The sequence below is a fragment of the Ursus maritimus genome, unplaced genomic scaffold (assembly GCF_017311325.1).
Source record: "Ursus maritimus isolate PB19 unplaced genomic scaffold, ASM1731132v1 scaffold_35, whole genome shotgun sequence".
NCBI classification, from domain to species: Eukaryota; Metazoa; Chordata; class Mammalia; order Carnivora; family Ursidae; genus Ursus; species Ursus maritimus.
In genome coordinates this window covers 18,602,173-18,615,739 of record NW_024426119.1, presented here as the reverse complement: position 1 = coordinate 18,615,739, position 13,567 = coordinate 18,602,173, and the positions used below count along the sequence as shown (strand labels likewise).

General features: G+C 35.7%; 1 protein-coding gene across 1 annotated transcript in view; it reads right to left on the bottom strand.

Annotated features, from left to right (window-relative positions):
* Window positions 1–13,567, bottom strand: part of DNAAF4 (dynein axonemal assembly factor 4) — a 54,677-nt gene that overhangs the window by 26,230 nt on the left and 14,880 nt on the right. The window contains exon 4 of the mRNA XM_008706000.2: window positions 2,020–2,251. Within this exon, the coding sequence (XP_008704222.1) occupies window positions 2,020–2,251 (232 nt within the window). The remainder of the gene's footprint in view (window positions 1–2,019; window positions 2,252–13,567) is intronic.

The window sequence follows — 13,567 nt, the reverse complement described above, 5'->3', positions numbered from 1 at the left end:
TCAGTAGGGGAAGAAAGGGATAAAGAAAGGGGGGGTAATCAGAAGGGGGAATGAAACATGAGAGACTATGGACTATGAGAAACAAACTGAAGGTCTCAGAGGGGAGGGGGGTGGGGGAATGGGATAGACCGGTGATGGGTAGTAAGGAGGGCACGTATTGCATGGTGCACTGGGTGTTATACGCAACTAATGAATCATCGAGCTTTACATCGGAAACCGGGGATGTACTGTATGGTGACTAACATAATATAATAAAAAATCATTAAAAAAAAAAGAAGGGGGAATGAACCATGAGAGACTGTGGACTCTGGGAAACAAACTGAGGGCTTCAGAGGGAAGGAGGGTGGGGGATTGGGATAGGCCGGTGAGGGGTATTAAGGAGGGCACATGTTGCATGGTGCACTGGGTATTATATGCAAATAACGAATCATGGAACATTACATCAAAAACTAAGGATGTACTGTATGTTGACTAACATAATAAAAAATTATTATAAAAAATTTTTTTCACTTATAAAATCACCTTAATATAAAATATTAAGCAGTTTTCATCAAAATGACAACACTTGAGGTCCAGAAGATTATGGAGCTCTAGGTCCTGAAGATTATGGAGCTCACACCACGTTTAACTCCTCTGCCTTGCAAAGTAATTGTGTCATAGCCTAGACTCCTAGCTTCACATTAAGAGGTAAAATTAGTGGGGTGTGCCTTATATTATGGGATTGGTAATTAAAACTTCTGAGGTTTGCTATTTCGTCATTAGTAAACACAAACAGAGTCACTCTTGAAAGCTACTGTAAGGCTTTGAAATGCTTGATAACAAACTTTTAAAATTAGGTAATATTTTTCCAAACTAGGATTATATACTTTTTCCCTAATACATTTCTGAATGAAAACATCTCCTCAATACAAACAGAGTCAGCTAAAATATGTGATGATAATATTGATATGAAAATAACAAACATGAGTAATGTGCCTGTCTTACCGTGTAGCAATATAACACACAGTGGTCACCCACTCCAGACCCTGATCACCCGAGTCCAAACTCTGACTCTGCCATTTATGAGCAGCGTTACCCTGGGCTAGTAAGACTCTCTGTGCCTTTCCTCACCTGGAAAATGGAGATAATCGTGGTTCCTAATTCAAAGGTTCATTTATTGACTTTTCAACACACTAGACCTCACTGAAAGTAATAAATACATATAGCCTAGAGCGTAGGTTTCAGTGCAGATAGATGTGGGTTCAAATCCCACAGGTTTACTTATCGGGTAGTTGTTTATCTTTTCTGAATGTCTAGATCCACTACAGTAAGAATAGCAGCACTTACCCCAAAGTACTGTTTTGACAACTGAGTGATACAACCAATAAAATTGCCTGGCATAGGGAAATCACCCAATAAATGTTAATTATTATTATTATTATTATTATTATTATTATATAAGTGATTTTACTATAAAAGGGTCCATTACTAAGTATACTAAATATGCCCAAAACAAAGTTTAATATTCTAAAATCAGATAAAATCAAACTCTTAGCTTTCGGTAAAGAAATATGTTCTTTTACCTATTTCTGAACACGTCAGGATCAAAGGCCAGATGGGCCCCTATTTGCTTACAACTAAGCTTGTGTAATAGTACTCATGTTCCTGAGTCATGTGAGGAAAACGTCTTTTTTTTTTTTTTTAAGATTTTATTTATTTGTTTGTCAGAGAGACAGAGAGAGCACAAGCAGGGGGAGCGGCACGCAGAGGGAGAAGCAGGCTCCCCACGTGCAAGGAGTCCGATGCAGGACTCAATACCAGGACCCTGAGATCTGAATCACTGCTCATTGTATTTTGAAAATGTCACTATTTCCTAAAAGAAGAAATAAATCTTTCACCGTAGCCTCTATACTGTAGTATTTATTCTCAATATACCAAAATAATGACCTAAGATTACAAATAGATTACGAAAAAAAAGTGACACGTCTACTTCACCAAATGGACTCACTTTCCCAGAAAATATTAATGTAATCATTGTACCTTTTGTGGCAAGATTTCTAGACGCTGCATTTCTAGTAAGGCTTTTATGTTTTAATTTGTTTCTCTCTTCTTCAATTTGCTTCCCTTGTTCACAGAATATCTCTGCTCTCTGAATTCTTTTTTGTTCTTCAGCTTTTCTTTGACATTCTTTCCAGGCTTCCAATTCCTTAGTTGCTTTCAGTCGTTCATTTTCTTTCATATCTTCTATTTTTTTCCTCTCCTCTTCTTCAATCTGTAAAAATTACAATTACAAAACCTTAAAACATACAAGAAACATTTTAAAAATAAGAAATGCATTATAATAATTAGTCTTACCTCTAAACTCTTATCATTGTATCTGCAGCAGTAGTAACAGTGAGTAAAAAATTAAAATGGGAATGGTAAATAATTTAGCATGTCATGGAATACAGGTTTTAGTTCCAGATTTACCATTAATTATTAATACAATCTTTTTTTTTAAAGATTTTATTTATTTATTTGACACAGAGAGAGACAGCCAGCGAGAGAGGGAGCACAAGCAAGGGGAGCGGGAGAGGAAGAAGCAGGCTCCCAGCGGAGCAGGGAGCCTGATGCGGGGCCCAATCCCAGGACTCCGGGATCACGCCCTGAGCCTGAGCGGAGGGCAGATGCTTAACAACTGAGCCACCCAGGCGCCCCTATTAATACAATCTTGAGCAATATTTTTCTTTAGCCTCAGTTTACTCAGGTGTAAAATGGAGGCAGGCATTCAGTTAAGTAATATCTAAGGACTTGGCAAAAAAAAAAAAAGTTTTTCTAAAAATCAAGTCATTTCTCCCAAAATTTACACACACACACACACACACACACACACTTGCCTTTCTACTTATGCCAGTCTTCTCTTGTCCTGGGACTGAAGTTGTACCATCTTCACCTTAAGGCATGAGGGAATAGGAAGAAAGGAAATGGGAAGGATAAACGAGGAAGTTTGTTTCTGGTGGGTTTGAACTTCGCTGTTGTCAACTGAATTTGCAACAGCAGTTACTGCGAGCTTCCGCAAGAAAAACCATCAGATGAATTTGAAAGCAGTACATTGCACAGGAGTGTGCTACCTTTTCTCCCTTTCACAAACTCCCTTCAAATAGGCAAGGAAAAAAAACCCTGTGAAAGAGTAACTGGTTGGTATATATGATTGACTTTATGTATCTGACTTCCTATACTAACAAAAATATTCTCACCTCTACCCTCTAGAGAAGCAGTGTCCAACAGAACTCTTCTCGATGACGGCAAGGTTTTGTGCTTTTCAATACAGCAGCCACTCGCCACATGTGGCTAATTAAGCACTTAAATTTGGCTGATGTGACTGAAAAACTAAATCTTTATTTTACTTGAGTTTCATTAATGTAAATTTAAATTAATTTACATTTAAATAGTACATTTGGCACAGCTATAGAATAACATGTTGGGACCAAGTCTCCTAGAGGCTGAATTATTTCAGGATACAGAATAAACCTAGGTATGAAACTGCACTGAAGAGGCATTCTGTAATATCTGCATGACCTAATACCCTCTTCTGGAAGACTGTTATTTTCCCGTTGGACTGTGGAACCCTGACTTTAAAATAAATTTCACAGATTAAGAATTGCACATAAGGCCTAAACTAAGCGCAAAGATAGTAATTTTTACATATTCTAAGTTCAGAGAGTTGCCAGTGAGCTGCCAATAGGTTGCACCAGAACAATCTTACATGTGGCAATGAGCCAGCCTTGACTGCATGATGACCAGTCAGTGTTAGCCAGAGGCAGCCACAACCTAAAAGGAGAAGATGACAGCTTCACCCAGTTTAATGATATGTGTGCCTTTTTTCTTGTTTCCTCTCTGTCCCAACACATGGAAGAAGGGAAAAGTATGTGGAGTCAGAACACCCTCAATCCCTCATAATCCCTACAAGTGGAGTGAATTTTGAAAAGCTGTAAAAAATGTGTAAGACTAAGTCTTAATTACCCCAAATGAGGCCATCCTTATACTAAAAAGTAACAGAAAAATTATGGTATTATAGCAAAGATGTAATTAAGAGAACTATACATGCACACATATACATACGCACACATAGTTTATAATAAGCTATATTAGAAACAAAAAAGTCTAACTCTTCAGGGAGTAATGGGGAAGAGGAGGGACCAAAAAAGGCTTCATAGAATAGGTAAGAAAGAGACTAGAATGAAGAGAAAAACATGAAGAATACCACAAAATTCCTTATAATAAAAGGAAAAGAGAGACTAAATATATCAAAAAGACAGACAAATACTAAACAATCCTTGAAGTTCTTTTATTTAAAAAAAATACAATATGCAAAACAGCACTTAAAGGAGGACTGTATAGTAACAGAAAAACTCAGAAAGCTAGAAAAACAATCATCACATATGAAGAAACTGGATTTTAAGTACTTTGTACTACTAAAAAAAAGCTGCCATTTAGTACAGAGTATTAATTTAATGCAGACAGCAAATGTAAATAATAGGAGGATAAGAACAAATCCTAAACCAAATTCCTGAAGAAGTGGAGATCTGTATTTCTTTTAATTTGGAATGAATGTCCGGTTTATTGTTCTTTACAAGCCAATCTCTATTATAAATTACATGTAAAAATCATAAATAAAATATTAGCAAACTGAATTGAGGGAAATATTAAAATTATAATACATCTTGATCAAATAGCACATCTTTTATTTACGATATTAGGAAATCAAAAGAGAAAAACAATATGCTCTTGGTACATGCCAAAACATCAGTTGATACTAGGAATAAAAGAAAAATTTTAGCTTAATAAAAGGACTCCTACAGTGTCACACTTCATGGTGAAGCATTAGAAATATTTCTAACAAAGTCACTAAAGCCAGTATGCTTAATATTTTACTATTTTCTTGGAGATCATAACCTATACAATAGAATTTTTAAAATAAATATAAATTTTTATGTATATAAAAATTTTATAAATATTAATATATTTATTTTAAAAATAAATATACAATATACAGATTATAAGGAAATAAAATTGTCATTATTTGCAAATATGGTACATTACCTAAAAGAACCAAAATAACAAACTGACAAACTATTAGAACTATTAGAAAAGTAAGTTCAGCAAGGCAATCACATACCAGATCAACTTTATACAACTCATAGAAACTTCCTACAAACTGGCAATAAACAATTAGAAAAATACAATGGAAAAAATAATTTCATTAGTAATTGATTGTAAAAAACTTTTAAAATGCTAAGACTAAGCTTAGCAAAATATAGTAAGTTCTAGATGTATGTTAAATAATTTTGCTGAGGGGACACCTGGGTGGCTCAGTTGGTTAAGCCTCCAACTCTTGATTTCAGTTCAGGTCATGATCTCAAGGTCATGAGATTGAGCCACATGGGGCGTGGAGCCTGGTTAAAATTCTCTCTCTCCCTCTCCATTTGCCCCTCCCTCCCCACTTGAGTGCATGCTCTCTCTCTCTCTCTCTCTCTCAAAAAAAATAACAATAATTTTGCTGAGGGATAAATCCAAATAAATGGAGATAAATGCCATGTTCCTGGAGGAAAAACTCAATCATGTAAATATACTGACATTCTGAAAATTAACTTATAAAGTCAATGTAATCTAATCAAAATACCAAGAGAACTTCTTAGGGAACTTGATAAGTAAATGTAGAATTCACGTGCAAAAAAAAAAAAAAGTACAAACTTTATAGTGGCATGAAGGGGTTGGCAATTCCCATACACAAATATCAAGTATAAAGCTGGATAAATCTACCAAAAAGAACCATTTCAGAACACTGGACACTAAGCAACGACAGCCTGCAAATTGAGAAGTATTTGTTCTAGAATAAATGCTAAAGTTACAGGTAGGAACAGTGGGATGCTGTGCCTTCTGCCTGCAGTTGCTCCCAACCACCCAATGCCAGCTTAAATAAAGAGACTGGCAGTTCTGCCAACATGAAACTAGCAAAAAGAACACAACAGCTTTGTCGGCAAAAAGGGTAGGCTCATTTCAGGGTGGGGAGGTGAAAACCCATGGTTTTGGTGGATAAAAGTGATAAACCACTTTGGGAATGAACAGGGAAAGTTTGAAGTTGGGGTATGGAGTCAAAGTCCAGGTTAAGGTGAGTGCCTGACTAATAAGAAAATTAACAGAAAGATCATGAAAATGAAAAAACCATAGAAGGTCTATGATAAGCTTATCATACAACTCTGGCTAAACAGAAAGCTGTGTATTTGTTGGGGAGACCTGAGGAAGCCTGGCATAAAATGAGGCCACGGCGGGGCACCTGGCTGGCTCAGTCAGTAGAGCGTGTGACTCTTGATCTCAGGGTTGTGAGTTTGAGCCCCATGTTGGGTATAGAGATAAAAAAAAAAAAAATGAAGCCCAGGAAGGGTTGAAAACTGGCTCCAACTTTGAATGTATTCTAAAACCTACACATAGACCTATCAGCAAAGGGTGGGAGCCTTTACGACTTCTGCCCGTATCATTAGTTAAAAATTAAGTTATGCAGACACAGGAAAGACTCCTAAGGAAGCCACCTAAAAAATAAGAATTAAAAAACTTAGCAGAGACATCAGCAGCTGTATACCACAAAGGAGACTAGACTGACTTCACAATTACAGGCAACCTTCTAAAAATAACAGCCCTCAATAAATAACTAACAAATAAATAAAAATAAAAAAGAACCCAGAATTGCTATAATCTATTAACTAAAATGTATCGTTTTCAAAAAATCAATAAAATAAAATCTATAGTTTTCAACCAACAATATTTCAGAAAATAATTGGTAAAAAAACTTCTCAAATTTGAGGAAAACATTAATCCATAGCTCCAAGAAATTCAAGAAACCCAAAGTAAAATAAACACAAAGAGATACACCTAGACACAACTTAGTGAAACTGCTAAGTTTATACAAAAGCCAAACAAAGAGGAAAATCTTGAAAGCAGCAAGAGAAAGAGGATTCATCATGTACGGGAAATGACGATACAAATAAGACTAATTCCTCATGAAAAATCATGGAGGACAGAAGACAGTCAAATGCCATGTTCAATGCGCTGACAGAAAAAACATATAAACTATGAATTCTATGTCCAGCAAAACCACTCTTCATAAATGAAGATGAGATAAACATATTTCAAGTTAAAGAAAGCTGTTGTTAGCAGACCTGTCTTACAAGATATACTGAAGAAAGTTCTTCAGGCTGAAAGGAAATGGCACCAGACACTAACTCAGATCCACAAGAAGGAATGAAAAGCATGGGAAATGGTAAATATGTGCATAAATATAAAACACAATACAAATGGATAAACAAAATGTGGTATATACATGATAACAGACTGTTATTCAGCATTAAAATGGAAGAAAATTCTGACATATGCTATCATGTAAAAAACTTGAAGACATTATGCTAAATGAAATAAGACAGTCATGAAAGGACAAATATGGTATGAAGTAATCAAATTCACAGAAACAGAAAGGAAAACGGGGGTCTGAGGAAAGGGGGGAATGGGGAGCTGTTATTGTTTAATGGGCACAGTGTTTTAGTTTTGTGAGATGAACAAAGCACTGGTGATGGATGGTGATGACGGTAGCACAACATTAATGTATTTAAAGCCACTGGACTGTACAATTAATGATTAAAATAACACATTATATGTTATGTATATTATACCACAATTTAAAAATAAGTTTAAGACAATACAATTCAACATCCGCTTACGATAAAAACTCTCAAAGTGGGTACAGAGGTGACATACCTCAGCATAAGAAACACCCTATATAACAAGTTTACAGCTACCATCATGCTCAATGGTGAAAAGCTGACAAGGATGCACACTTTCACCACTCATATTCAACACAGTATTAGAAGTCTTTAGAGCAAGAAATGAAAGCCATCCAAATTAGAAAGGAAGTAAAACCGTCACTATTTGCAGCAGACATGATATTATATATAGAAAACCCTACAGATTCCACCAAAAAATTGTTAGAATAAACAAATTCAATAAAGTTACAGGATACAGAATCAATGCACAAAAATCTATTGCATTTCTATACACTAATGATGAGCTATCAGAAAGAGAAACAATCCCATTTGAAATTATAGCAAAAGAATAAAATACCTAAAATTAAATTTAACCAAGGAGCAAAAGACTTGTACGCTGCAAACCATAAGACATTAACGAAAGAAACTGGAGAAGACACAAATAAATGTAATATTCCATGCCCATGAATTAAAAGTATTAATATTGTTAAAGTCTCCATGCCACACAAAGCAATCTACAGATTCAATGAAACTTCTATGAAATTCCAGTGGCATTTTTCACAGAAATTGAAAAAACAATAATAAATTTGCATGGAACCACATATGACCCTGACTAACCTAAACAATCTTGAGAAAGAACAAAGCTGGAGCATCAAGCCCCCATATTTCAAACTGTATTACAAAGCTATAGTTACTAAAACTTAAAAGTATGGTATCAGCATAAAAACTGATACGCAGATCAATGACACAGAATAGAGAGTCCAGAAATAAACTGATGCATATATGCCAATTAATTTTTGACAAAGGAACCAAAAATATGTAATGGGGAAAGGACAATCTCTTCAATAAATAATATTGGGAAGACAGGATATCCACATGCAAAAGAATAAAACTGGACCACTATCTTACACCAAACACAAAATTTAACTCACAATGGATTAAAAACTTGAGTGCCAGGTCTTAAAACCATAAAATTCCTAGAAGAAAACATAGGCAGTAAGTTTCTTGATAATTGGTCTTAGTGATGATTTTTTGGATTTGACACCAAAAACAAAGGCAAGAAAAGCAAAAATAAACAAGTGAGATTACATCAAACTAAGAAGCTTCTGCACAGCAAAGAAAACTATCAACGAAATGAAAAGGTAACCTACTGAATAAAAGAAAACATTTGCAAATGAAAATATCTGATAAGGGGCTAATATCCAAAATATATAAAGCACTCACACAACTCAACACCAAAAATACAAACCATCCAATTAAGAAATGAACAGAGGATCCGAATAGACATTTTACCAAAGACACATAGGTAGCCAACAGGTACATGAAAAGATGCTCAACATCACTAATCACCAGGAAAATGCAAATCAAAACCACAGTGAGACATCACCTTACACCTGTTAGAGTGGCTAGTATCAAAAAGAAATAAAAAGTGTTGGTGAGGAAATGGAGAAAAGGGAACCCTTGTACATTGTTGGGGGGGGGTGTAAATTGGTGCAACCACTATGGAAAACCATATGGAGGTTACTCAAAAAAGTAACAATAAAACTACCACGTGATCCAGTAACTACTTCCAAAGAAAACGAAAACCCGTATTAAAAAAGATACATGCACTGCCCCAGCTTTACTGCAGCAGTATTTACAATAGCCAAGACATGGAAACAATCTAAATGTCTACTGATGGATGAACAGATAAAGAAAATTTGGATGGGTAGGGGGTGTTGCATGGTGCACTGGGTGTTGTACGCAGCTAATGAATCATCGAACTTTGCATCAAGGACCAGGGATGTACTGTATGGTGACTGACATAATAAAAAAATATTATTATAATAAAAAAAAAGAAAATTTGGAATGTATAAACACAATAGAATATTGTTCAGCCACCAAAAAGAATGAAATCTTGCCATTTACAACAACATAGATCGACCTTGAGAGCATTATGCTAAGTGAAATAAAACAGAGAAAGACAGATACCATGCGATCTCATTTACATGTGGAATCTAAAACAAACAAAAAAACCCTAAGCTCATAGATACCGTGAACAAACGTGGTTGTCAATGATGGGATGTTGGGTTGGGTGAAATGGATAAAAAGGGTCAAAAAGTACAAATATCCAGTTATAAAACAAATCATCAGGGGGAAAAAAGGACTGCTGATATTATATTACATTGTTTAATCGAGAGAAAAAGACAATACAGACCGTTTTTTGCCTTTATTCTCTTGATTTCTTTAAAAACCTATGATTTTTTTTAAAAGTGATAATTTTTAAAGTAGAATTATAACACATAACGTTGAGTTATAACAAATACATACACACGAATGGCAAAGCAGCCCAAAGACAGGGGAAGATAACAGAGTTGTATTAGAGGAAATTTGCTCTATTTTACTGGAATTGAGTCAGTGTTTACTTGAAGTAGATTCTTATAAGTTAAAGGTGCATCTAGCAACCATTAAAAAGTTTTACAACAACCCAAATATATATATATATATAATTATATATTATAAAGGAGCTCTGGTTTCAGCTTTGACAGGCAAAAAGCTTAGAAGCGTCATTCCAATTCTTACAACAACAAAAAAAGATGGACAAACTGAAAAACAACTAGTTTTCTTGGACTCATCAGAGAAGAAAGTTGCATGGCAAACCGTTACCTTGAAATCTGGAGACACAGGTGTATCCAAAAAGACACAAAGATCTGCTTGCCTGTAGCAAAAGTGACTAGAGCTATAAACTAGTAGAAACACTTAAATGGTAATTTTGACAAAATACTGGAGTTTAAGGGTGGACTAGCAGGAGAATGATAAACTTTCAGGCCACAGTCTTGAGGACTGCCCCCACATTTTTGTGGGCTTCACCTCCAGAAACCCCATCAGGCTACAATGATGAAGCTCTGAATAAAATAACTTTGTGTCTCTGGCAAAGGGAGGGGAAAAATAATCATTGTGGATTACAGAAACACCCAGAGCATTCTACTTAAAGATCTACTATCCAGAGAAAAGGACCTTGCCAGAGCAGAAGTCCCTTATCTCCACTGGAGGAAGAGAATCCTTCCCACTCCAGTCTTCTCCAGCCTTCTTGTCCCACCTAAGGAGAGAAGAAAATAGTTAATAGTCAGGGATTCAAGAAAATAGACCAGGAACACTATAGCACCGGAAGGGAATAGGAGGCAGTCAGGGAAAAGCTGTCTCACTGGGGGAAAACTTGTCAAGATCACATCCCCAAGATATAGGCCCATGAAAAAAGTGGTATTTAATTAAAAGGGTTCCAGGAAAATGAGAGTAGATTATATAAGAGATAATCTTATGATAAAGACTCTCTCAGAAGAGGATTAGATGGAGAAGCCCAGAGTCAAAGGGGGAGTTTAAAAAAAAACACCAGGCACTAGAGGCCTTTAAAGCCTCTGAACCCTACAGCCAAAGCTAACATTAAACATGGCAGCCACATTAAAATAAATCTATACCCTAACAACTTAATAACTGCAGTTTCTACTACCTGATACCTATCTAGCTTTCAACAAAAAATTGCAAGACATGCCAAAAGGCAAGAAAAACACACCATTAAGAGACAATAATCAAGAGAACCAGACTCAGATATAACACAAATATAAAAATGATCCGGCATGGAATTTAAGTGTTAAATATGTTAAGAATTCTAATGGAAAAAGTAGATGATACGCAAAAATGCCAGGTAAGAATATCTCTCTTCTTCAAGATTTATTTATTTATTCTAGGGGGTGGAGAAGCAGAGGGAGAGAGAATCTCCAGCAGACTCCCCACTGAGCACAGAGCCGATTCCAGGCTAATCCAAGACCGTGAGATCAGGACCTGAGCCAAAATCAAGAGTCAGATGCCTAACCAACTGAGCCACCCAGGTGTCCCAGGTAAGAATATCTTTAAGTTTTATCTTCTACTTGTAGCTATATATCATTCTAACAATGTACTCCCTTGAGAAAGAAAATAAAAATTCAGTCTAAAGTTTAATATAGGTTTTAAATTTTTTCTTGTTGGAAGTTATAAGCTTCTGAAATTATTTAGTTGTATATGTTCTATGGAAATGGGAATCTGGTGTTCAGAATGATATAGATATCTGTTACAGCCAAAGCTAAAATGTAACAAAACTATTTTCATTTTTGTTTCCCTTCTCTTCTGTGAACTAAATCATGGTCCCCAAATCCATACATTGAAGTCCTAACCCTCAAATGTCACAATATTTGGAGAAGCCTCCAAGGAGGTAATTAAGGTTAAATAAGACCATAAGGGTGGGGTCCTAATAAAACAGAATTAGTGTCCTTATAAGAACAGACACCAGAGAGCTTTCTCTCTCTCTCTCTCTCTCTCTCTCTCTTGCTCCACCTTGTGAGAACACAGTGTGTAGGCAGTCATATGCAAGTCAGGAAGACAGTCCTCACCAGAAACTGAATTGACCCACACCTAGATCTTGGCCTTCCCAGCCTCCAGAACCGTGAGGAAAGAAATTTCTGTCATTTAAGCCATGCACTCTGTCATTTTTTGTTATGATAGCCTGAGCCAACTAAGACACTTCTCTTTTCCCTTTGGCAGATTTTCAAAATAGGTGAAAGGGGCCCAAAGAAAACAGTTAGAGTCATAAGGAGAGCCAATGGCTAATTAATTCACAAGCCAAAATTATAACTCATGAATTACTGAGAGGAACTTGTTTAGCTTTCCAACGAATTTGGGCATAGGTTTTTCTCCCTTTCAGTTTACTTCATTAAATTAATATCTGAACTTACTATAAAAAGCCTAAGAATTTGTAAGTAACTTGGAAACTACACATGTAGACAGGATAAAAGCAAACTCTTATTACACTAGTTAGCTCTCTCTCTCTCCTTCAACAGAAGTTATTATGTGGTAGAAAATTCTGTTTTTACACTATATGGTTTCATAACCTTGTCATGATTTGTTTGGTATCTTTGTAAGATTCAGCTTAAGCTTATTGATGGAGACATTTTTCTTAAGCCAGTACCCAAGTTTACTATACACAGAGACTGTACTGACATATTTAATGTTATGTATGTTACAAAGTTCCCATTCAACTAGCCTTCAAATTCAAGGAACAGGGTTTGCCTCACTGGATGTCAGTAGAGCACGTGACTCTTGATCTCCAGGTTGTGAGTCTGAGCCCTGTGTTGGGTGTGGAGATTACTTAAAAATAATTAAATAAATAAAAACTAAAAAAAAAAAAAAAAAAATTCAAGGACCCAAACTGACAGAATTGAGGAAGAGAAGGTTTCTCAAACCAGGTGTGTGGGCCAATGAAAATGAGGTAATATACTTTTGTACCCTACCCTTCATCTTATCTTTGCTGCTCAGTAATAATTTTATTCATCTCTGATAACTTTTGCAAACAATTTCCTCTTTAGAGATGCCTAATTGCATTCTGCTACTTTCATCTCAAAAGACTTTGCTATTCAGAAGACAGGACCATCCAACAAATTCAGTTCTTTCAATTTTTCTCTAAACAAAAGTATTTCTTCTTCCACACTCTGTTCTTTCCAAAGCTAACAAATACCCTAAGGGGTAGAATGAATGAATGAATGAATGAGTGGATGAATTTTAACCACACCTCTGGAAAAGATGAAAAAGCTTGAAGTAAAAAGAAAGATAGACATATATATGATTGCTGAAAGTTTACTTCTACACAAATGCTGTGAATCTGGAATATACTTACACAAAAAGGAGGTAGTTCAGGATACTTGACAAAATGTATACATAAGAAAGGCAGTGTCAGAGATTCCTGCCTTTTCTGATGTTACCACATTAATGGTTAAAGTTAATTTCTC